General features: G+C 43.6%; 1 protein-coding gene across 1 annotated transcript in view; it reads right to left on the reverse strand.

Annotated features, from left to right (window-relative positions):
* Window positions 1–2,423: 2,423 nt before the first annotated feature.
* The window catches only part of ARIH2 (ariadne RBR E3 ubiquitin protein ligase 2), a 28,413-nt gene continuing 4,838 nt past the window's right edge, over window positions 2,424–25,998 (reverse strand). Inside the window, exons 2-14 of the mRNA XM_009584378.1 lie at window positions 17,408–17,475; window positions 15,640–15,703; window positions 13,138–13,285; window positions 12,291–12,412; window positions 11,259–11,368; window positions 10,108–10,225; window positions 8,558–8,608; window positions 8,434–8,455; window positions 6,760–6,911; window positions 5,562–5,705; window positions 5,144–5,212; window positions 4,130–4,213; window positions 2,424–3,661 (exon numbers count right to left, since the gene is read on the reverse strand). Coding sequence (XP_009582673.1) covers window positions 3,590–3,661; window positions 4,130–4,213; window positions 5,144–5,212; window positions 5,562–5,705; window positions 6,760–6,911; window positions 8,434–8,455; window positions 8,558–8,608; window positions 10,108–10,225; window positions 11,259–11,368; window positions 12,291–12,412; window positions 13,138–13,285; window positions 15,640–15,703; window positions 17,408–17,475 — 1,224 coding nt within the window. The 3' untranslated portion in view covers window positions 2,424–3,589. The remainder of the gene's footprint in view (window positions 3,662–4,129; window positions 4,214–5,143; window positions 5,213–5,561; window positions 5,706–6,759; window positions 6,912–8,433; window positions 8,456–8,557; window positions 8,609–10,107; window positions 10,226–11,258; window positions 11,369–12,290; window positions 12,413–13,137; window positions 13,286–15,639; window positions 15,704–17,407; window positions 17,476–25,998) is intronic.

Below are 25,998 nucleotides of genomic sequence, written 5' to 3' on the forward strand. Positions count from 1 at the left end.
GACCCCCTCAGCCCCTGTCAGGGGTACAGCGCAGCCCCCTACCAACACTGTCCCACAGCCTGAACCAGACCAGGGCGAGGAAAGGAATTCCCAGAACAAGTGCCTCATTTAAAAATAAAGTTATTTTTTTTTCACCCACTTAAAAAGTCTAAAATTTGGAGTGCAAGACTATAGTACAGAAACCTCCTGCTGCCCCTGTCCCCGCGCAGGCACAGCGCATTTGCCAGTGCGCAGAGCAGCAGTCATGCAGTTTACGTCATCGGTAGAAAATTTTTTGTTACAGTCTGGGAAGCCTGAGGACTGTTAGAGATGAGACAGCCAATGCACTAACACAAGCGAAGCCAAAATAAAAGAGTATCGGATGCAAGGATGGAGAGGTGTTGGGCTGGCGCAGGAACTGGAAATGAGTGCAAAAAGAAGAAAAGAGAGCAAACATTCCACAGCTGTAGCAGTAATGCACCAAAGAGAAACTTGTACCTCAGAATTAATGGCTCCTGAGGCACTTTCTATTCACCCACATTGACGTAACCTTGCTGACTCGAATAGGGCCGTGTACCTATTAGAGGGGAAAAAACTGGCCTTGTCCTTTAGTGTAGAGAACTCCCGTTTCCCTCCTGTCACCTGCTGCTCAAGCAGTGTCAGTCACTTTACACAAAGAGCCAATAGTCCCTGCGCTCTGCAGGCTTCGTCTTGGAGTCTACGATTTTCTGTATGACACCAATACAGAAGTCACCCTGCCTGGGCTGCAAGAGTAAGTAAATCCTGTTGTTTTCCCAGAGAGTATAGAAATAGGATCTGTGTGTGCAAACCAGGATTTTCACCACCTTCAGAAAGGGTGTTTTGTTTTCTTTTAAAGTAAGTAGAACTGCTGACAAAGCTCTAGTTTCAGAAAATTTGAAAGAATTAGAGGGCACATTGTGCAATATTTATTACTGTTCCTCAGCCAAACATCTCAGCAGTCTGTTCGGTAAGTTTGGCCACAGCTATATGGTCTAGCTTGTCTACAAACAAGGATTCATAGCAAAGCATTTTGTGGGGGCATGGGAGAGGGAAGGAGGCAGGGAGAGAGACAAAACACCATTCTTATCTAGCTCAAAGCTGGACAATTATGTAACAGAAATGAGAGTTCTTTGGGGTTAGGAAACTCCGCATATCTGTTCTGCAAAGAGATTAGGTGTTATGATAGTTACATTTAGACAACAAGAACACCAGCTTTTATCCTAATTAGTGTTTTGCACATTACATTTTTAAAGAACAGTTTAAACATTAGTTCTATGCACTGCAAACTGCTGGGTCTCAGCAAGCCTTCCCCCATGCTATCCCTTCCCCTGGGTCCAGTGTGCCCAGACTTTGACAATCATTTGGGAAGGGGAGAGGAAGGAAGAGACTGACCCTAGAATATATCATGAGGAGGGCACAAAGAGGCTGCTGCTGGCAGCAGAGGAGGGAATGAAGTCAGGAGACAGCAGCTGGAGCAAGGACATATTGCCTCTGTGGCTCCAGCCTAGAGGGGAGCCAGAACAGGACAGAGCAGGAACACAAGGAGCCACGGTTACGGAGATCTCCTGCGTAGCAAGCAGCGCTGCTCCCAGAAACCGTGGGCTCCCTCCCTGCCCCTGCCCTGCTCTCTGGCTGCGGCCACCTCTCTGCAACCCTGCTGTACCCTCAGCCCCTTATGTTGTAACCCCCACTCCACCGCCAGCAGCTCCTCAGCAGTATGTTCCCCCATTCCCTGAGGATACATCCCGGGAAGGGAGGGAAGAAGGAAAAGGCCTCCCAGTTTAAAAATTTCCTGTGTACAACAAGCATGGCCACAGGATTAGCTCCTATGACAGCTGCTACTCCTTTAAACTGATTCATCTCTCTTCTTAAAATCCATCTGCCCAATTACACATGCTGCAAATACTTGGCTCACACATCTCAGGTACATGAAAAAGGCTCCAACAGCAGAGTTAGCTTATTCTGACATGCAGGAATTCAGCACTTTTCCCCCTCCAGTTTAATCTTTGTCAAGTGACATTATATAAGAGCAATAGAGTATACAGGGGTGCATCAAAGGCAACACTTCCACATACAGCATGGAAGAGAATCCCATGAGTTCCCCGCAGAGGTGAAGATTTCCTCAAATCAGAGACTCCAGCTCCACTTTACTGGCTCCAAACAACATGTTTTTGGTGCAGGTGACATACATGCCCGTGAAATCTTAACATGTGGCCTGCTTCCTGTAGCAAACAGGCAAGCATCAGCATTTAAGTAACCTTTTTCATGTTAACCCCTACTAAGATGAACTAGGTTTTCATATTTTTATTTTAGTGTGTATTTTACATTAGAAAAAAGAATGTTAATAAAAAAGCTCCACATGCTCCTAACAATCAATTTTCTGATAAGTCCCCACCAGTATCAATACTAATATACAAATAAATTAATTTTGCTAGTTAGTCTTCTGCCTGGCTTGGTGCAGGCTCTGCACAAGCAGTGCACCTGTATTCAAGTGCCCGTCCACATGCCAACATGTGCCAGGGAGTGTGTCATACATAATCTTTTCCTCCTCATAATGTAGTGGTGTTTAGTTTCACCTTGATGAATGGGATCAAATTTTCTCAGCCATGTTACCCAGCAGGCACAAATAATCTTTACCAGGCTGCATGGCACTGTTATAATATGGATTGTTTCACTCTGCAAAAGCCCCAAGCCTTGATTAACAACGGTATGCTACTATGCCCTCATCACTCACTTTGGCAATACAACACCCTCCCCACAAAAACAAGTAAAGCAAAAATCTACATGGAAGACCTAAAATCCATCAAATGCAGAACCTGACCTGACTTAAGGCATATCCCCCAGTATTAACCTGGTCTCTCCCCTACAGTTCCTCTGTTTGCTTTTGTTTGTGTAGCAGGATTCTGCACAGCTGATTTACAAGAAAAGAGATGTCACAGGTAATCATACTAAATCACGGCTACTGCTGGTACTGTCAGGTCAGACACAGCAGCAGCCAGTCTTAACACGAGCCACTCTCCTCGTGCAATGCCAATGCTACAATGCCCTGGTTAAAGGAGCATCGGGAAATCTAGCTGAGATATTTTGTAAACCTCCTTCAGCGCCTAGGAGGATTTTTGGGTCAGAGGAAGGGAGAGGGAGAGGGGGAAAAGCCCATTAAATTTACAAGCAGATTAAGGAAAAACACTCCACTGCCAATTTATTTTTAAAAAGGGTTGTGTGTTATTCTAAGGTTTGTCTGTATAATTGTACAACCGTTGAAAATTACATAAATTGCAATGATCTAATACTATTAACAGCCATTCAGAGAAAAACTCCCTCCTCTTCTGAAACCATCAAGGGCAGGAGGGAAATGTCCCAGGAAATATGCCAATCTGAACTCTGGCCTCTAGCCTGGCAGAAACAGAAACAGAAAGATAAGAGAACAAACTGGACTAAGATGTGGTGTTTGCATGTGTCTGACTTGCAAGGGGAGGGGTGGCTTTGTCCTTGGCCGTGTTCTCCCAGAGGCAGTGCCTGCTTATCCTGGTGAAGCTGCCATCACTTCACTCGCTGCTCTCACCCCTGCACTTTGTCACTTCCTCCTGTCTTATGTGTCATGGAAGTCTTTCAGCAGGGTCCTCCGTCTCTGCTCTGCTATGTGCATCTGATTCTCTAAGTCCTGGTAAAACAGAAGGTAGAAACCGTTAGCATGAATTACTTGGAGAAGAGCTCATTTTCCTTAGGGAGAGACTTGGCTTCAGCCTGAGAAGCTCCAACCTTCACACACACTCTGGATCACAAGATTGCAGATCCTCTTCCTTTTGACGTGGGCTCCCTCTGCAGTTACCTGGCTCCTGCTCTGTCTAAAAGGCTACGCACGTAAGGAATCTGCTCTTCACCAGAGGGCTACATGCAGCTTCCTCCAGAGCTTTCTTGGTCCCGTTTCAGTTTACAGGACTCACTGTAGCCCTCCCTCCTCTCCCGTAAGGCAGAGAGCACTCCACTTCTACAACATCCTCTGGCTAAAGGTGCGTTTCTGGATCTAGTTTCTCAGAATCCTCAACTTGACTGCCTTAGCGCTCCTGCAGAAGTGTTAAGCCCAACAAACAAAATCCGGCCAGCAGACTCAAGCAAGCAGAACACTCACCCCTCTGTCATAGCTGTCTGCTCGCTCCACCTTCCACGAGAGATTTTCAATTTCAGCTTCCAGCTGGGCCTGCTGGTACTCAAACTGCAAAGAGCAAAATTAGAGACAGCAACAAGAAACCAGTTTAGTGGAGCAGTTTCATACCACACACTACACTTGAGGAGCAGACAAATGTGTTCTGCTGACAGCTGTGCTGCCAGAGCAGGTTTGTGCCTCCTCCTTATCCACCTTCAGCTACACAGCATCACCCCTTCCAGGAGTTTCTTGTGTAAGCACTCCCCAACCTGCATCACTCAAAACTAACCAGTCAGCCTAAAACCACTGTAAGTGACAAATATCTCCTAACTCAGCTCATTTTGCCATAAACGGGTCAGGAAATGCTCTCGTGAGCAGCTCTGCAAGCAGAGCAGAGGGACTGGTAACCACTCCTGGGAGCAGTAACTTGTTCCACTGGCACAGTCAGACCCAGAAGAGAACATCTGTCCACAGCCTCAGGGAATACATATGATGCTATGGGGAGAGATTGGATAATAGGTTTTACTGGACAACTAAGTCAAAGAACCAACCTCTTCAGCGAATTCAGGGCTATTTTTGGACATGTCCAGCCCACAGGATGCTCCAAGCCAGCAAGGAACTTACAGCAGGAATAAAAAGCAAAACTACATCCTGATTCACGGCTGGAAAAGCTATCCTCCAGCAGCTCTTCATATGAAATATGGCCCACAGCACTGTGATAAGTCTTACCAAGGAACAAACACACACTTCCAGCCTCAAAACATTCTGGATAAATTGCTTGTTAGTGAAAGTGCAGTGCTGCCCTGGGAAAATAATGTAATGTATCAGAGGACTGAGCTGCTGGTCAACTCGAAGTGAAGAGGAAAGGTGCAAACCCACCTATTATTTGTCCTGTCCTTACCTCAAACTCAGGACTAATATTTCAGACACTGCCAAGCTCTGGAATCCAGCCCAGCTACACCCCAAAAAGCTATCAGAAAAAAGAGCAAAACATCTTACCAGTTTCTTTCTGGGACCAGACTCCATGTAATAGGCATATGGATATGTGTACTGCAGGGTGTAACGACACTGTTGGGGAGTGGGAGAAAGAGAGAGAAAAGAAGGACAAAAATCTCAGACTTGGAAGTCAGCACAGTCACATTTGTGTGACCACTACAGGCTAAGAAGCTACCTTCTGACAAGCATGACTAGACACTTCATGGTGGAATTTCCTAAACGTTCCCTGGAAGAACTTGTGTGGTTAAAGTATAACTTCACAGAGGTCACTTCCAGATGATTTTTGGTTAGTTCATGTCCTTAACCAGAGGTACTCTCCCACATACCCACAACCCCTGAACTCCCTCTTCACTTGGTGTTGCGAATTTAGCATTCTGGTGTGTATTCTCTTCTCTGGGCCAAACAAACCACAACTACTCACCTTTGCAAGTAGTTTTGCAGCATTTTGTAGGTATTGCCAGTCTATCCATGTTCCCAAGTTGTTCATAACTCTTTCTTGGATTTTCTCCTGGATTCGTTGGTATGTCTGTGCCTCCAGCTGTAGGCTTTTATTGTGATTCTCCCACTGCAAGGGGTCGGGAGATGGGGAAAGAAAAAAATGGCATGAGACCAGAATACCGCTGCTGTAAAAGCACAAGCTCTAGCAAGCAGAAATTGAAGTGGGGTAGGAGTCCAGCAAGGCAAGACATGCTGTGGGAAAGAACAGCAAGGCAGCACCTCCAGTAGCAAATAGCGGAGGCTGTATACAACAGACTGACAGCAGCAAAGAGCAGGGAGCAAACCCAGCTCCTCAAAGCGGGAATGCCCTCTGGTCGCACAATGACCTTGTGTCTAACAAGATGGAAAGTAACGGTGATTCCCCTACTTAGAGGATTTCTATAGAAAGGTGAAGAGTTTAAATTAACATTTAACACGGGCTCAGCGAACTCCAACATCCATGTGCACATTGTAAGCATGGCCATTTCCCACAGCCTGCTGGTCTGGAGAGCCAGGAATGAACACATTTATTTTACCAAAGGACTTGGCTCACAGTGTGAAGAGTAAACTAATTTTAATGGGGAAACTGAAATGCAGTAGCATTGAACCTCTACCACATTCTCTTCTAGAGATGCTGCTCTAGAATTGCACTGTATGGCCAGGTGCATCGAGCCTGCTGTGTGGACAGAGATGCTCTGACTGCAACTTCAAAAAATGTGATTACATGAAGTTTTAGGAAAACTTTGCTACAGCCAATGGAGCTTTGAACATGGCAGTTTATTTAGTCTTTGTCTCTATAAAGACATACTGCAAGGAACTGAAGTTCCCCGATCCTGGAAGGAAATGATTGCAGCAATATCTATCTACTGCAGCAGCACTCAGCCTGCAGGAAAACGGTAGTGGCACATAGGTAATACTGATTTTCTCTAGCACAAGCAAACATGATTTGCTTTGGGTACAATATTACTGGTTTGGATGGGACTCGCAGGGTAGGATTTTGAGTGAAAAACAACAGGGCCTGAAGATTCTGCACAGATTCTCTTTGAGCAGTTTCTTGCATGGAGATTGCTGGCAATGACCTTTGCACCAGGCAGGGAGCATTAAAAGGCTACAGCAGCTCTGGCCAAGGAGATGTCTCCTACCCTCTCAAAATAGAACAAGTACTTCTTAAGGGCCTCCCTGGCCTGTGCTTGCTGACTCTGGTTTACAATATCAGGATTCTCTTTGTACCGACTGCATTCGTAGTACTCGCTGCCGTGAGTCTTCCAGTCTCCCAGACACATCCAGCAGAAGTCTGCAGAAAACAGCGAAAAACCCACTGTGATGCACAAAAAAAAACTTCCGAAAAAGAAAAGCTTCAGGAGACACAGCCCATCTGTCTTCAGATATTTCTGCTAAGCCAAGAAACATATACATTTTGTATCATCTTGCATAAAGAACACAATAGTGAGCCAAAAATACCGGCCTGTCTTGAAGATTTTCATTGTACAGCCTCCCATGCAACTATGGAAAGTAAATCTTGAAGTGCTGCATCCTGTACACCAAGACCAATGGGCAGAACTGTACTTGCGCTCTGCACAGGCTGTCACTCTAGATTAAAGAAGAGGCAGGCTGCAGTCTTATTTGTCAGTTGCATCCTCCCCACCACTGGCATACTGCCCCGTGCGGACCTCTGGCTGAATAAAATATGAACAATCAAATCCAAAAGTGAACTAACTCATGAAAAAAAGTCTGCCCTCAGTTCTCTCGAGGAGGGAACTATCCAGGTAACTTCAGATATCAGTGGTTTATGACACTTCACGTTAGGAGCCACTGAATTGGGAAGAAAGCGGAGAAAAGACAGCAATAGCAAAACGCGCGTGACAGCTTCCTGATTTCAGAGCAAGGCTGTGAGTGTTCTGCTGGGAAGGAAAAAAGGTGGAGATTAAGTTGCTACAATAGGAATCACTTCTCTGTTACTCATAATAAAAGACCGAAATTTGTATTTCCAGAGTTCACCAGCCTTCTCGAGGGCTAGTCACCATGGTACTTCAGCACTTGCCTGCTCACCCTTGTCACAGAGCTCCATCAAAGCACATCCAGTGCTACTGAGGACCCCAAATCAAAGGAAATGAGAGAGGACAGTAATCTTAAATCATCTTCCAAATAAGGTTCTGATATTGTAATATTTCCCAGTGGCACACTTAACTTAGAGGGCTGAATACAAACTATCTCACTCCAAGGCAACAGAAATCAATTCTGCCATGAAAAGATAAGTGCAAGAACAGGCTGCCATTTTGTAGGACCACACAATGGGCCAAAGACACTCAGGCTGTTAATTGCACAGGGGTGGACTGAGAAGTCCAACAGATAATGTTACGCAGAACAATTCACAGCTCCTGCAGTTTCATCTGTGTTGAAGCTCATTATTTCCATCACTAAGCAGAAGGACTTAAGCTGATCTGAGTAAATGGCTCACTTCTGCCAGTATTTTCAGCTGATGACAAATACAATTACATGGAAAGCATTTAATACTCTCCTCTGAGATGGATTCCACTGTTAATATTACGGCAGAGATAGAGACTTCTCTATACAATGGATATGTCAGGGAGAGGGAGCCAGACCAGCACTGAATCAGAATGCAGTTGAGATCACAGCCAGTGGAAAAAAAAAGCGCTATCACACACAAGCTTGTAATTAATATCTTGTTCAGCTTTTACTAGGGGGAAAAATATTTCAGTCAATATTCACAATTTGTCTTCATATCACAAAAAAAGAGAAGAGAACATCACCACTAACAAACACTGCAGAGAAAACTGTTTCCAAATCCTACTTACCATGCTTGCATTTGGAGCATTGCTGAAAAAGAAGAGACAGGAGGCACTGGTTAGTGGAAAGTGTGTGTGTGGGGAAATTCTGCTTAGAACAAGGAAGATCTGACGTGTTCAGGGAATTGCTCACCATGTGATTGCAGCCTCCATTCTTTTCAATACAGATATTGCACTTGGGACACTGGGGAAACAGAAGCATTTGTTAGACCCAACTCTGTCTCTAGCAGCCTTCTGGAGAATGACACCACTTGCGTGATTATTCCCCTCCTGCTTTTTTTGTTTTTTTAAAATATGCATACGTGTATATGAGAATATTAACATATATACACCCTGCCTCCCACCAATTCCTGACAGCTCTATTTAAAAAGGAGGCAGAAAGGCAAAGCCAGGGAAGTTACACTGCAGCACTGGACTGCTTGCTCAAGAAAACAAGTTTGCTGTTGTTACTCCTCGTAAAACTGAAGGTCTGCCTGAGTTACCATTCAGCAGTTGCTCAGGCATAGGGACATGATTAGTTCACATATGACAGTAGCTTCCACAGCTACTTAGACTACAAGATAATCTTGTATATCCTAGCTCTATATCCTGCCTTCAGCAGCCATTAACAGATGACAGCTAGCTGCAGAGAATCTGGCTGACCATAGTGAGGGCTGCACACTTCTTCGCTCCTCCAGCAGTCCACTGATGCCCTGGAGTGTCAAGTTCAGTTACATTTTTCGGGTTGCATAGGTACAAAGAAGGAAGTGAGTTTTGCTGCTTTTTATAAAGTTTAATGGCAGGCAAAATGTATGCCAGGACAATGCTCAGTATAACAGAACCTTATTTCTACAAAAGAGAGTAGCAGAAACAATGCCATCACATGCTGACGTCTTCTCCAGAGAAAAAAAAGAATTTAAGATCTCCAGTCTTACTATCTAAGTACCCACTTTCATAACAAGGCTGAAGCTTGTGGCTAATTAGCACTGTCACAATTGTCATTGGCTATGGTAGAACAAATGCCAGCTAAGAACTGTTTTGAAGTCAGGCCACAAAACCCCCAAAAGACATTAAAAGTTCCAGTCTGCAGACAGCTAATCTAGAGGATAAAGGTAATACATCTATAACTTATAAAGACAATTCTATATGTAGACTAGAGCGCACAATATGTAATACTATTTTTTTCTCTTGGGTCTAAATCCACTAGAAGTACTTCAATGTCTAATTTACAGACTTCATCTACCCCATTTTGCTGTCCTTGCCAAATCAAGACTTTATCTCCCTCACCTTCCAGTTCACAATACTCCACACTGTTGTTCAGGTTTAAACACCACTAGTGCCTTATTTGGTACTGACTCCACACTTACTACGTTCTCCCCTTCCATTTTAAATACATCTCCACTGATCATTTCAAAGTAGCCACAGTTCTTTTGCCCGTGGGAGGGTAGCACCCCTGGCTGCCAAAGACATTCACACCAGGTCTGGAATAAGGACCACCAGGTCCTTACTGCAGGAGGGCAGCTGGACTTCCTGCACAAAGCATTCCCAAGGCATTCAGTTGTGTTCTACCACAGTCCCAAGGGAGCCGTGAGAAATTGCAGTCTGTGAAAAAGCAGCACACAATGCTACATATGTATAGAATTGTATCTTGCTTCTGAGGCAGGACTAGAGGACAAGAAAAAACATGCAGGTGCTTGTCCTTACATCTTTAGTGTGAGCACTGATGTAGTTGGCTGTTTCGGAGTCATCTGCACACTTCGTGAGCCATTTCCGAATGGTAGCACAGTCTGTGGGTGCATGGTACATCTGCCGACACTTAAAGCTTAATGGAGGGGGGAGGGGCAAAAAAAAAGACATAATATTAATTTCCAAGGAAGTGATTCAAAAATTGAGGTTTTCCTGATGACCACAACCTGGGAGGCCAAGTGAGGGAAAGGGATGCAAATGCACTTATGTATTACTAGAGTGCAAAGACCAAGGCTGAACTCCAATAAACCCCCACACTCTTGTGCAGAAGCCGGAGTCAGGATGGGAGTGAACTGAGGCCTTCTCTGACAAATCACTTGTCTGAGGGCTGACACCTCCCTCCCCAGAGTCTACCTATGTCTGCTCTAACGTGACTGCAGAGGCCTGGGGCACACCGCTGGCTTTACAACTAGCCTGACTCCAGTGGTAGATATCACGACCTGCATTAGCATGACCTTACCAGCCCCAGGTGAGTAAGGGCCATTTGCATGGAGATACCAGTAAGCTAGGTCTCTAAACCAATTGTATTCCGCTCCACAGACATTCTCAACAGCAGTGATTCTGGAGACCCAGGAGCAGAAGACACTTCAGCAGCCCTGCAAGCTTTTTTCTCTGGTCTGATATATACTTGAAGTCAGACAAGGAACATTAGTGTTCCTATTCAGCAGAAATGTATTCTCGCATGAGCCTCAAAACACACCAGACACTCTGGGAGTCAAATACTTGTAATAAACTTAAAAACTCAATACCTGGAGACAGCAGTGACGCATCTATTACCAGAATCTCTACCAGTCACTATGTCTGTACCAAAATTTGTAACCTAGCCAAAATATGAGAATGGTAGATTTGTAACCCCTTTATTACTCAAGCCCTGCATTCCTTGGTTGTCCGAACACCCAACTCCCAAGGAGTTTAGGGAGCAAGGGGACAGCTGACCACCCGCAGAAGTCAGACCTCAAGTGTCCAATTACTGAAGCTAACTCAAGTTACAAACAACTCTAGCAAAGCATTTGAGATGCTTCTACACATTGAAACTGTTGGCATGCAAATGGAGCAGCTCTGAGGACAGCATACACTTTCCCTGTCATCTTTAACCTTCTGTTTCTTACCAGAAGACCTCATTGCAACGATTGCACTGCACTCGCCGGGCTTTCGGCTCTTGTACCTGTATGACCATAGGGCAATCTGCACCAGGACACAGCTGCAGCTGATAATGGCTCTGTGAACATACCAAGGTGGTAAGATCAGCAGTGGGTGCAGAAGAGCATTATCTATTCAAGTTTAACCACTCCTATCCTCAAAAACACACAAGTCAGTTATTTCTCATTGAAAAAGAGTGAAAACTGTCACCAGGCTTGGCTAACAGAGCAGAGAAACCTCTTCCACATAAGGAAAGGGAGTATTAGTTACTTACAGCTTCTCTAGAACAGGGAATTCAAATGCAGGGTTACAGACCAAGTAAGCACAGCAACACAACCATAACACCCCACCAAGACACTGAACAAACAGTTTTACTCTATTTGAGCTCTTTCTCCATCCTCTCCTTATGCCCCAGAATGTACTCAGCTGCTCTCCTGTGGTGGCTGTTCCCTCCCAAAGGGTCTCTTATTGAAGAGAGGTGACACCACTCTTTCATACTGTTTCGCTGCTTCTCGAGAGTTCGCAGTCTGTTCTCAGTTACCAGAATACTTCCTGCACATTTAACCTTAACAATGCTGCTTTAATTTCAAAAAACCTCAAATAAAATGTTATTGAACAAGTCAATTCAGATGGGCTACACTAAGGTAAGCAAATTATTTTTCAGAACCTAAAATATCTATGCAAGAGCAAGAAGGACTTTAAAACCCAGATTGAAGTTTGAAGTCCCCAGCTGCAACATTCTGAGAATTCTGCTTCACGAAAAGAGCCAAGCACCAGCCAAGGAGTTACTGGGTGACCTTACAGCAGAATTTACTTTGGCAACCTGCTAGAGCATTTTGTCAGTGAGGCTGTCCTACAGGAACAGCCACATCGTGTTTATCAGGGACAGCTTTGCTGCAGTTACTGCATTCCTAATCAAAGATGCAAGACACTTAAAACAAAATTTCTGCAAGTCATTGGTGAATTGACCCAGGGTATTTTAAAACTGAAAGAGACAATACCTCCACATAGTCCCTGAAGAGGTAGCGCCTGTATTTGTCTTTCAGCTCTTCACTAGGCAGCAATGGAAACACAAAGTCTTCTGGTGTCCGAAGTAGGCAGTCCTGAGCCATGCAGGAGACCCCTGAGAAGAAAAACCAACATTTTAGCACAGTGTAACCTATACTAAGGAGCGAATGCACAGAGAGCATTCAACACAGTTTCCTAGGAGCCATCTGTTGTTATGGCAAGAGGGACACAACTGTGAAACAAATCTATCAGGGCTGCTGAAAAGGTGAAGCCCAACTGTCTTCACTGAAAGATGACAGGGCACATGTGCATCCAGGGCCACTAAGTGCTTCAACCAGTATTCACACGGTCAGATACTTAAAGTAGAAAATTGCATGTTACTGCCATGCCAGCATGAAGGACAGGCTAGGAAAAACCCAAAGCAACTCTGGCAACTACTGGCTTCTACCCAACACAAAGGGAACAGATGTTTGCATCCACAAGCACTCCAAGGGCAGTGCAACAACACTTCATGAGAGATGCAAACTCAAAATGCAGCAGATTTGCAGCTTCTAACTTGTTACAGTCATGCTCTTGAGATCACAAGGGGAGAAAAGCAGCAAATGGATCTGTGGACTTGCACGTTTTGTTAGGCAGGAGTAGTGCTCTCCTGGTGGTATGCCAACACTAACTAGGGATCCAGGTAAGACCACTAGTTCAAGTTAAGTTTGTCACAAATACTCATTCCATGCTCCATCCATTTTCTCATCACTGAGATGTTTTGGACCAATTCAGCCAGTCATCATCAGAACGGCCAACATGGCAAATGCAGACCCAGTACCACATCCGCCTTGAACTCACCGACTCCAACACCATCCTTGACGAGCACTGTACAATGCTGCTCCCAACAGCTGCGACAGAACTGGTGCTGACAAGCCAGAGAGAGCAAGTTCTCCTTCCGGACAAACTGCATGCACACTGCGCAGTGATGGGAGGAATGTACCATTGCCTGGTAGAGAGACAAATCAGCATTACGGTGAAAGCATCCCAGCTCTCTCAGAGTATTCTCACCTCATCCATAGGCACCTGCATCACCTTCATTGTGACAATGGTCTCAGGTGAGCTCCAGGCCAGAAAAGGTTCATAAGCAGCTGGTGTGTTGGGGTGCGGCACTGCCCAGTTGGTCCTTCTCACAAACCTCTTTCATCTCACGGAGCACAACAGATTGACAGTCACTGAACAGCTCCTGCCTCTAATCCAGTGCTACCCAGAACTCACCTTTACTTTTCTGGTTCTTACTCTTGCCTTGCTTGAAAAATGAGGAAATATATCATTGTGTCAGTCCTTCCCTGAGTTACTGATATTCTTGATTAGCTGTGTCAGACTCTATCACTGTTCCACAGGCCCTGGAGAGCAGCTATAGCTGGACGTAGGCTTAGCAGTGATCTTTTACTGGACAACAATTTTGGGTAAGAGGAGAGGCAACTGAAGGTGCAGTGTGTAGAGTGTTTATACAGAAAGGAAAGGGAGTTCACAGATCATCATCTCACATCTCTTATCTTCTGCCTATGCTACATTTGGCAAAGCAGGCACCATCCCTTCAGCTGAAAAGGATTAGATGGTTTGTTTCTAATCAGGCATAATTCTGCTGTTGCTTCACCAAACCACTGGGAAGCAGTCTGGATCTCCCCTTGGGTAGCGCAGAACTAATCCCTAGACAACAGATCTAGCCTCCAACGCATCTTGGCTCACCCTTGGGACCTGAAGAACTAGGTCTAGCACAGCATCATCAAAAGCAAGGCTCTACAAAGCTGTTAGCAGGAGTTTACATTCCTATTTCTCCTTTCACAGAGAAGTCATATAATCACTCTTCATCTACTTAAACCTTTGCTACTCTTTGAGAAGCTTGTGTGAGACAGCCATCACCTTCCATGCCTAGCTCTGCATGCCAGAGATGCAGAGAAGCAGCAGCATGATATGCAGCCACATGACAAGCAGAGTTTGCTTTATAGCATGACCACATGAAAAAGGAAATAATGCAACTTTGTTCTAAGCAGCCTCACTTATGGACCAGAACGAGATTCACCGAGTCTGCAACTGTGTTGATTGCCTACCTCAACTGCTCAACTTGAACAGTAAGCACACTACCTCAAACCTTCGCAAGCTGTCCCTCTGAGCTCACCACTGTAGCTTCTCCCTGTAGGGTCAGTTGCTCTACAGACACTCAGTATGAGCATCTGCTGCCAAAATATCATCATTCTGCATTAGGAGCTGAAGCACAGAGCAACTTGCCCTAGTACATACAAAAAGACTGTAATGAATTGCCTACCAAACTAATTTTGTCAAGACTTAAACTAACCTTTTAACTGTAATATCTTTCTTCCCAAAATGAAATCACCATTGCACTGAAGAGTACTTAAGTGACAGCTGATAAAAGATTCAGACAAATCTCAAAATACATGGACTAATTTGCAGGTATGTCAAATAACAAAGATTTTTTTCTGGACTCTAGGCAGATAATTTATTTTGAGTCCATGAAGGTTACTCCTGTCAGCTGTTTTAGCATTTTCACTCTCTGCTAGTTACAAGTCAGCTCAGATGCCAAATCAGGCTTTTAAAATCTCCCCTCCTCCCCAACCCAAAGAGTGTTTCTCAGATGTAATATTTTATCACTCAAAATTTGACACACGGCAATGCATTCCTGGGGTAACTGTGGATTGTACCAAGACACCCCCTGTGAATGAAACCTGTAAACATGCAACAGGAAGTTTCTATTTAAGAGGGGTGGTGGGGGGGAAGTATCTAAAGACCTGTATAGCCCTGGCTGCAAAACACAAGCTGTTCGTTCAAATATCACTACTGACTGGCTCAGCAGCAACACCACTGGGAGATTTGGCTTAAGCATCCCTGAGCAGAGCAGTGCAGCAAACAGTCATCTCAGGGGGGAGAGGGAAAATCTCTGTTCCAGCCATGGACAAGCTCTGTTCACTCTGTGCAGCCAGAGCTTCCCTTGAGCGTCTTTTACAGAAAGAGCAGAATCGGGAAGAGGTAGCCAAGCCCTTGCACTCTGCTCCTTCCATTGTGTACCATCACTCATGGCAAAAAAAATGAGCTTAATTTTCTTGAGGCAAGTAATTCTTGAACACTACCTGCAAGACAATAGCGAAGCTGCCATTTAAGTGTCAGACACCTCTTGAATGCATTCTGATTTAAAAAGTAAACCCAGCATTGAGTTAGGGTGTTGGACCTGAGTTTGCAAAGAGTTAATATGGGACAGACTCTGCCATTAGTAATGCAATCCTCCGATGAGGTGGGTCAGAAGTGTCTGCCAAGGGAACAGACCAAAATAGTTAGCATACTTACATGTTTGGATGAGGTGGGCTGAACTCGTGCTTCTACTAGCAATTGGGCAGCATTAGACTTGTGCCTGAAAAGGCAATTGAAGAATAATCAAATCAATTTCTGAATACATTTTGCTTTGTTAAATTCTCATCTGAATAAATAATAGGCTCTGTACAAACAGTAGGGTAGGTTTCAACAAGGAAATGGAAGTGTGTCCTGTGTGAGGCTCCTTCACATAGTGAGCTGAACTCTCATCAACAAAACTTTGAGAGTTTCTTCTAAATCAGAAACAGGCACAATACTTCTCCCAGTAATGGATTAATATTTCCCTCATACTCCTTGATGAATATTTTTCTACAAATCTCTCTCGCCCCCTGAAAAATTATTTTTGAAGCTAAGATTTTTCCATCCACACTCCTAGAACAGTCCTAAGCCACTGCCCTTAATAACACACTCCTGTGAGGCTCCTGTCTGTCTCCTATTCCTTTGTAAAATCAAGCTACCCTGGTTAGATCTCACTTTGACTCCAGTCTATTATCTAGTTAAGTATTTACTCTGTGACAGATTATCACCCCTTAGGCATATGAAGCTGTCTATCAGCAGCCTTAGAATTAAATATGTTTTGCTGTTTGTGATTTCCATTGCAGAGGAATGTTTATATCTCAATGAATTCAGAAATAGCAGCATCACTGTTGTGACTGTGCCGTAAATCGTCCCTCCCCACTAGCACTTTTTAGTTGTACTAGGGAGCTTTCATTTGATAATGTCACTTCGTGCCAAGACAGAAGTTTGAGGACCAGATCAACTGGAGAACAACTTGCAAAGTCATAGCTTTAGAAGTAAATCCTTCCCCAAACTTCTTCTTGTTTAAATCTCGTTAGCTAACCCGCAGAATCGCCCTAAGCTGCTATGGGGGAATCTCACCCTCCACATTCCTCAGAGAAAAGCTTTCACAGGATGCATGGTAACCAACGAGCCAGTTACCAGAGATGCTGCAACAATATCCATACACGAGATGCATTTCCCATATGTTCTCTGGATGAAGTTGCTGGCTACAGGGCCAAAAATGGCATGGCAGAATGAGTCAGACTGATGTGCTCTCTATTTTCAGACAATGTTCAGTTCTGAGCCAGTATTTTCTGGAGGGGCTGCCAGACAGCAATGCCTCCTGACACACTTCCCATATATGTTTGGGCAGAGTCCGAACCCTCCTTTTGAAATCAGCTGGAGAACTTCGTTACAGTGACATTGACCAAGCAACAAAGGGGCTGCACTTCTCAGTTGTCACACCATCTTCTCCTGCTCTCCAAACGCTAGTCAGCTTGGAAAAAAAATCACTTATGTTCAATGTGAATGTACTACTAAAGAATACATCAGTATAGGTTCAATGCTCCTTTATGATTTATGGCTCATATGTTCAAAACAGAACATATGTTATCTTTATATTTGTTAAAATAAATAAACATTGATGCAGCACTCAATCTGTTATCTCAAAGTTTAAGCTAAATGCATCTACACGGTAGATGATACAGGGTAGAGGAATTATGATAATAATTCCTCAGACTGAAAGACATTCGCCACCACTACCCTCTCCCTGTTTACAAATACCTTACAGACAATGCAGCCTCAACAAAACAGTGTTTTTCCTCTGCTCCCTGGAATGGACTCTGTGGCCTGCTTTCAGGTTCAAAGACGCTTGTCAAAAAGACACCTATGGACCACTCAGAGTTCTTGCAAAGCAAACGGAAAAAGCACTGAGCACAGAAGAGGAAAGACTATGTACACTTACCGTTCCAAAATCTCTGAGATTTGCCAGTGGAAACTAACTAATACTAGCTTTGCAACCGCATGTGATACCTAGGTGGAAAATAAAATAAAAAAAAAGGTCAAGTTAGGCATATTCTGAGGCCACACCTCTGCTTAGGGCTATGATCTTCTTGTAAGACTAATAAACTGTACAAACTCAGTACAATAGCCCAGTGATACTCAATTCCCATTAAATTACTAGACATAATTTTCACAGCCAACGCATCTGCAAGATATAGGTTGGAATGAAGCATGGATGTACCCAAACTAATTCACATACTTAGTCACAATAGCAGAGAGAGGAAGGATCAATAATTCACTGGATTAGCTTAACTGCTCATGGAAGCCCCACATCCAGTCCTGACTGTGGTCATCACTTGAGAGGCCCAGACCAGACTGGGATTGGGGTCCTCGTTAAGTGTGCAAAGCAGGGTAGAGAGATACCACTTACTGAGCTGGAGAAGCAGTAATAAGCAGCAAATGCAGACATGCTCTGACAGCAAAGGGTAGGGGGAAAAACCAAAACATTTTCCCAAGCCTTCACTGTAGAGAAGTAAGTTATACACTGGACTAGAATAGGAAGATGGAAAGCTGCTGTGACAGGGACTATTTCCATGGAGAGTTGCTTGCATTACATAGACTCCTGGCAAGCACTAGCACAGTCCACGCTAGCCCGAGCACCCTCTAGAATAGTGCAACATGACATTTAAAGTCATGTTACAAGGGTACAAGCAAACAAGTTCTCCTTTGCTTCTGGGTATTAGTTTATTTCAGAAGAAAACAGACTGGTCTGTTAGCACAAAAAGGCTTGTACCCACCAAGACTACAGGCATCTGCTGAGCTGCTGGACCTTCAACCTGCCTCTTGACCCATTCATGCCTTTATCAGGCCCATGGAGTTCAAACAAAGCAGCTCTCCTGCAAACAAGACACCTATTCCAGGGGAATTCAGAAGACTCATGACCCCTGCCTCTTCATTTCTCTCTGTGCTGGGAAGCACCTGGGCAAGCCCAATGCATTTAAACACCCTCTGACATTAAAAGGCTCTATCTCCCCCACTCTGAGACAAGCTATCACCGTAGCACCTGTCTCTCTCTACTATACATATAGAAAACAGAACTCCTTCCACCCAAGTTGCAGGAAGAGCTCTTTTTTTTTTCCTAGAGAAACTGTCAGTCCCAATCATCAGCTGAAAAGCCATAAGCCTTCTTGAATCCTGCTACAGGTGAATCACAGGATCTGATGTAACGGTAATACAGATACACAGCAACCCCAACACAACCCTGGAAGGAAAAACAAGCAATGGTCGCTCCTTCTACAAAATAGACAGGCTCTGCACACCTAGGGGCAGCATATTCATTACTCTTCTAAATCTACCCCACTGAAGAGGTGCCGTTTCACAACACAACTGACCTATTCCTGCCACATGATACTGCCCCGGTCCTGCACTGGCATTTGTCAGTGCTGGATGGTTGGTTCAGTGAACTAAACCAGCGTAGCACCAATACACAGCCGGGGTTTTTAAATGGCTCTTATCCACCTCTACTTTCTGATTTGCCCACTTTGTTGGCCACTAAGAAATCCCAGTAATAAAAGAGTAATCTTCAATGTTCAAATAATCTTTTTTCTAGAAGAACTGAAGCATTAGCTCACACTGCGTGATGTCTGGTATGTCACCTTCCTCGACTTTACCAGTGATGTGACCCTCAGAAAACAAAGGCTGCGCAGGCAGCGCTGCCCTTCTTCCCAGTGCAGAAGCCTGTGATTAGACGGAACGTGGCACACAGGGCTCCTGCAGTCTGCTCCAGTTTGTATGGATGAAGTGCCACTGCCAGCCTTGGATGGGTTGTTATCTTAAGCCCGCAGCCTGGCAGACCCAGACAGACACCTTTAACTTGCTCGTACAAGGAAGACAGCTGCATTTCGCCTTTGTAAAACAAACAAGCATCAGGAATGTGGTCTCTATAAAACTGGCTTCCTGCAAATGCAAACCACATGCTAATGAATCATTCTCTAACAGCAATGAAATTATTTCTCAGTAGCAGTAAGGAAGAACTACCATCCTGACAAAAAAAAAAAACAAACCACCAGACTTAAATAGGAAGTTCATCTGTAACATATGAAAATTTGAGTATTTTTCAGTTGGATTCTCTGAGCTTGAGGTGTAGCATCTGTTGCAGCATCATGACTCCACGAACCCCATGAAGTTACTTGTTCCCAGAGGAGGGACCAAGTACATTCAAGAATGAAGTATAGAAAGAGAAATACAAATATGAGCATACACATTTCTGAAATCTAACAAACTACCCTAACAGAATCAAATGCTTTTGAGTAAAATTATTTGCTCCAGAAAGATGCCAGATTAACAGACCTAGAAGAATAATAAAGCTTCTGTGACCACTCCTATTTTGCTCCAACTGCAAGCACTGACGGAATCAGCTGTAGTGCTAATTTTATTACTTTCATCATAAAAGCACCCAAGAGTAAAACATTTTCAATTCATAAAGCCAGGTTCATGACATGAGTCCACTTTCATAAAAGCCCTGAAGCAGAAAAGTTTTTGATTCTACCTGATGGGAGTGCATGTGATCTTGCAAAAAAGAAGTCCCAGAGTTGCAGCAACGTACCCACAGTCTGCTTGGCATGGAAGTTCTAGTTCTTACACGTTAAAGATAGATAACATTCAAACTGTAAAAAAGAGGGATGGGAGAGGAGCAGATAACTGATGAGGCTGAGGCCATGCCTGCTGAGTGGAGTCTCACCACATTACAATCTACGTCGTGCTCACCACCAGCAAGGCTGGTAATTCAGAAAGCAAATGTGAATACCATCAGGGGTCAACACTACTGGAGAGATTCAAGAAAACAAGCATGAGAAGAAAAGTGTTTAACAAAAGCCTGCTTCTATTGATTAGCAGCACTCCCCAGCCTCTTCAATGATTTACAATCATTCACAATGCGTGAATGATTGTACCAAGTCAGCCAGTTCTTCCACAATAACACCCCAGAATAATTGAAGTATTTCTTTGTAAGCAGGAGCCAAAACATGCTAAGCACAGAAAAATACCACTGCAATCAGCAGTTTGGTCCATATGTACATAATTCATTACCTTACAGTACTGGAGAAGCAGTGTACAGAAGCTGATACTGCTGGCTGAACTGTTGAGTTAGAAGACAGCGATGCCCCCTCCATACGCACCCACTGCAGCCTCGCAGCTTAGGAAATAAGCCTTCGTTGCTGTTCAGGCACACTGTCCAATACAACATTTCCTGGACAGTCAGAAGTTTCACACAATGGAAGATCTCAAACTTGAAAAACATTTCAGAAAGAACTATGATTCAGTCCCCGATCAGTCACTGGGTGCCACAAGAATCTCAGGTTATCCAGCAACAATAATGCTTTGTCTCAGACATAAAACAATTAAAAAAAGATGCCTTTGATAAATTGCCAGCTTTGTTTACACTTTCCTATTCTCGTTTCAGAATACTAAGACCCAAAAAAGACAGTGAGATAGCCCACTCAGTGCCTTGCTGGCAGCAAGTCATTTTAGTAAAATACTCCTGCAGACCACAGTGCAGAAGGGAACACATATTCTAGATGCTGCACTTCTATTTTAGTTTTTGTCTGCAACCGATAAATTGTGCCAATGATTCTACGTAACTCAACTTCTCCAGAACTCTTCTAGCTGTGATTAAATTTATTAAAGTTTAGAAGATGAAAGTTGAAAGCAGTAGTCATACTAAAAAATGTCATTCTTTCCCTCATTTTCATTTCCCCATTTTCTCACCATCAACTTAAAACTTTAAGATCAAAGATTAGCTCAGTCCAAATCTGAACCCAGAAAATTTTCGACTGAAGGCCATGCTTCTTTCTTCATGATGGGGTGGCAAAGCTGAAAAGAGAGAGGATCTCATCCAATCTGCAACTTTCAGCTTCACCTTAAAACAGGAATTTGGTCACCTCAGAAGCCTCTTCCAAACCTCCATCAGCTTAACTCTGACTTCCCAGTGATAGAAGGCTGCTGACTGCCAGAAATGGGCACCAAACGCTAATGTTTATCACTGCTCTGGAAAAGAGGTGCAGTGTCTATGCACACAGGAAGGGTGCCAAAAGGAAACTGCTCCGCATAAGGGAAAGACTCTACAGGAGTTGTATAAAAAGTCTGAAAAATTTACATAGTGCTGGACAGAATTAGATTCTGAAAGCAGAACAAAGAAGCAATGCCATCACATTAAACACACATTTATTCATTTTCTGGAAGAGAGCACAGTATTTTTTTTTCTTACTATTTCTATCTCCATGTAACTCCTGGGTTCTTTACTCTCCAAGATAAGCAAAATTCTCACACTTCTGAAGTGCGAGAGAGAGTCTGGAACTCTCCAGGACAAGACAACATCAAAAGAATTTGCAAAGAAGCTCTGCAGGTACCTTGCTGGGTTTGGAGAGCTCTAAGACAACTACGTCTCAACTTGCTTCCCTAGATAAGCTATGCTGTTGAAGAGCTGAAGTTTCATCTCTCCACAGCAGAAAACCTTTTCAACCATGCCACTCTGACAGTTGCTAATTCAGACAGAAATGTTTCCTAAAAGCTAAAAACCCACCATCTTTTGTAGAACTTATATTCTACAGAAATTGCTCATGCATATTTATGTCACATGCATATCTCATGAGTTCATTTCACTTTTCTCCAAGGGATGGCCTATTTTCTGGAGGTGTGTTTCAATCCTCACTTTTGCAGAGATATGGTATCAGGAATTACAAAACAAGAATCATCACATGATTCTCAAAGAGATTCAATTCAGAATGAGTTGGAGATATTATGATGATCTGATTGGAGCTGACATCCTGTGGCTTTGCACCAAGCTGACAATTCATGTTAGGTCAGGGTTGCACTGAAATGTCTGGCCGAGATGAACGCAAACCTGGCATAAAGAAATGGAGCTTCCATTTCTTGTGTTTCCCTTAATCAAAGTTTTTTATACAAATAGATTTAACCAAATAGGATTTATCTTGAGAAGCATTTCTTTTAATCCATGGATAGTTTTTGTTAGTTCTACAAGGAAAGGATGAACTTGGGAAGATATTAGTTTGTGTGTTGCATCAAAACTTCTAAAAACACATTCTTAAATTCTTTACAACAGTAAAAACACACAGAGCAAGAGCCTCTGAAATTGTTGCTGTTGGTGAGCAATGATGGGCAAAATAGACTAATTGAGTTCGCAGTACAGAACAGTAACGCCTTAGAAAGAAACCATACTTTGCATCGAATAATTCTGCTGAAGAAAAAAATACCTTCAGACACACTTTACTTAAGGATACTAAGGTGAAGAAAGTGACCCACAAATGGAAAAAATACTATTTTACACTCATTTCTCTTGTGAAAGTAGATCTTACTCCCTCCATGCCCCATCGGAAGAACTATCTGACTGCCTTCTTTTTACTGGAGGATTTCTCAGAAAACTGCAGAAATATTAGGAATTAAGAAGAAATAAAAGGGCAACGAAAAAGCTTTTTTTGGACCACGTTTTCTTCTTTGCTTTGATCTACCCCTCTTTTAAGCAGACTTCCAATATGCAATCCTGGTAGAAAACTCATGAGGTTGCAGGGGCTTGAGCTGTGATTAACATCACCTGCCATAAACACCCCAAGTGTTCAAAGTCTTCTGGCAAAGTCCTCTGTACCTGTTACAGGTTTCTGAACATTAGAATGCCGCTTTCAAAACTAAACTCAAATTAATTTCACTTATCAGAAAAAAAAAAGACAAAGTTACAACAAAATCAGGTACCCTGCTTTTTTTCTGGGTTCAGTCAAGCTTTAAAAAAGTGAGAAAAAGCCCTCCATCTTTAGGTTTCACTCACCATATTGCTTACAATTTGTCTGGCGTTTCACCCCCCCCCCGATTAGAGAGTGCAGGCTGCACGGGGAAAGAAATGAAATTTAGAGCGTGTAGCTGCAGTCTCGATACCATGGGAAGGTCTTGACAAACAGCACTACACGAGCTCTGCTTCATCACAGGGTTTTAATCTGTACGCCGTCACTCACCCTCTGGCATGCAGAGACCTGGTGTCAGCCCACAAGATTAGAAGAATATTTAGGAGGCAGAGTGCAGTTTGGGAACAACAAATACTGCCAGTGTTACACACACGGTTCGTGAAGCTGTCGGTGCGCAACCTAGTTAACCACATACTGAAGAAAGGGGATCTCGGGTTAAATTCTAACTGCACTTACACATTGCTTTAATCCATCTGCTCTCCTACACAGGACAGCAACAATTTCAGCTGCAGCTGCCAACAAACAGGATCAGTAGGACTCAGCTAGGAAATCTCAACATACGTATTTCTCAAGCTGTTAGGCTATTCTTCCTGAGGAGATTCAGGGGGAAAAAAAAAAAAAAAAAAGAAATAAAAAAAGACTTAAGCAAGATGGTATGCCAGAAGGCATTATTACAAAATAGCTATAAGATTTCTTCTTTGAAAGATTTAGAGCAAAAGAAACGCAGCAAGAAAGCTGTAAGACAGCACACTGATAGAAGATTGACATGAGACTCCCCAGCTGTACTCACTGGAGCTATTCTTTCCAACATAACGTAGTATCTGAGAGCATCAGCGCCCAGTGCACGCTGCACTGCGTTCCCTGCACGCTGCCAAAACCCCCAGCAACGGACCCTACTGCTGCACTCAGCTCAGCCCCTGCCCAGGTGCTTTCCTAGCAAAACACAGGAGAAGTGGACAATTCTTTCTGGTTGACATGAAGGAGGATGCGGAGGATGTACAGGGAGGAAGCAAAGGGCAGGTAATAATCTGAATTCACACAATCGTGACCGGTGGCTCAGGACACAGGGCAGCCAACTCGAACTGGAAAGCACCGGTGCGCACACGCGCCCACAGCAGCACGCACATGCAGAGCGCAGGGCTTAGGTAACTTTGCAGTGAGTAATCCCTGTTCAGTCCCAAATAACACAGTCCTTTACTTGACAATCCCAGCTTCTAAGGGCATTTTTCTTTTGTTATAAAAAGATGCAGAGGAGGAACATCTACCTTGTAAAACAGTGTTTCATAGCATACAACGTAGCTCATTTCTGCTGTGCCATCTTTAATTGGCACAGCACACAAATTTGGCAATGCACTTCAGCTGTTTCATGCCGCTCCTGTGATCATGTTGTCCAGCTGTAAGCTTGCAACATGAAACAGTTACTGAAAGATTGTTTCGGCATTTTTAATGACTTGTGTCTTGCCTCTACCTCCCACCAAGATCCTACTCATCAACAGCTGTGAACGGATTTTTTTTTGCTCACTGCAGAGTCATACTGGCTGTAAGATACACTTAAGGCATGAATCACAAAGAAATGTGTGGGCTATAATCACCCTCCACATTTGTGGCTCATTTTTTCAATCAAGTTGAGAATTTCAGCAGTCCTGGACAATAAGGAACAAAACTAATTTCTCTCCTCGAATGACTTCATGATGTTGTCCCAAGGTTGCAAGGTCTGGGCTCCCCAGCCAGTTCTCTTATCTTGCTGACCAGAAGTCTACAAAAACTTACTATGCTTTAAAAAAAAAAAAAAAGACCTTTAGGAGCCAAAATAAAACACACACTAAAGACAGTTATGGACATATTCATGTCCTCTTGATGTTTAACATACTATTAAAATACAGGCATTGTGAATCTGGTAGGCAACAACACAGCTTTCGTATAGCAGAACTTCCAGGATCTTTCTGTTCGGGAACAAAAAGCAAGTAAAGGACAAAGGTACATCTCAAACGTGTGCGCTCCTAAGGGTTACAACTTCAGACTGGATGCCCAACAGAATGTTGGCTTGATATTAAAACACAGAACACAGTACAGATATAAACCTGCATGTCCTGACTAATTTAGGGTTTACAGGTACTTTGAAATAGTGTATTACCATTGCCAAACTGCACCATAGGTGTTCTGTGGAGAAGTCAAATTTGCCTATCAGGGTCTACCAGTTATAATAAGTGCTATTTAAATATTTACTAACTGTTTACTAATATATACCAATATTTACCAACGTTGGTTCTTATGGACACTAACTTTCAAAACAAATTTTTCAAAACTCTTCTTACATACATGCATTTTAATGTTTCAAGGGGCTTTAATACCTCTTCTGTACTTGAGGCACTTGGGTACACCTAGCCTTTTATAACTGCCATTTTATGTTGCATATAAGTTTCACGAAGTCATTATGGCATCAAAAAAGATGACTATGCAACACCACAGGTTTGTTCAGATAAGCACCCCATACCACATACTCCGCTGCGGTTTGCACAGCGATACAGGGAGGCACACACGCCAGTGTCTTCACATCTGGCTCTTTACGGACTTTTTGCGATCGCATTGAACAGGCATTCTGCGAGCGCCAACTCCTTCGGGTAGAGCTGCTCATACAGGCTGCCAATCTCCACGCACATGACTGGATCTGCTAAAGATGGTATTTGAAAAGGACCACTGCCAGCATTCACCAAGCACCTCTACAAACTAACTGTTCTGTGTCAGCGCAATTTGAGTGTGTGAAACAGTTTCAGAGGGCTGTGTTTTTATGAGCAAATACTAA

The sequence above is a fragment of the Fulmarus glacialis genome, unplaced genomic scaffold (genome assembly GCF_000690835.1).
Source record: "Fulmarus glacialis isolate BGI_N327 unplaced genomic scaffold, ASM69083v1 scaffold39838, whole genome shotgun sequence".
NCBI lineage: Eukaryota > Metazoa > Chordata > Aves > Procellariiformes > Procellariidae > Fulmarus > Fulmarus glacialis.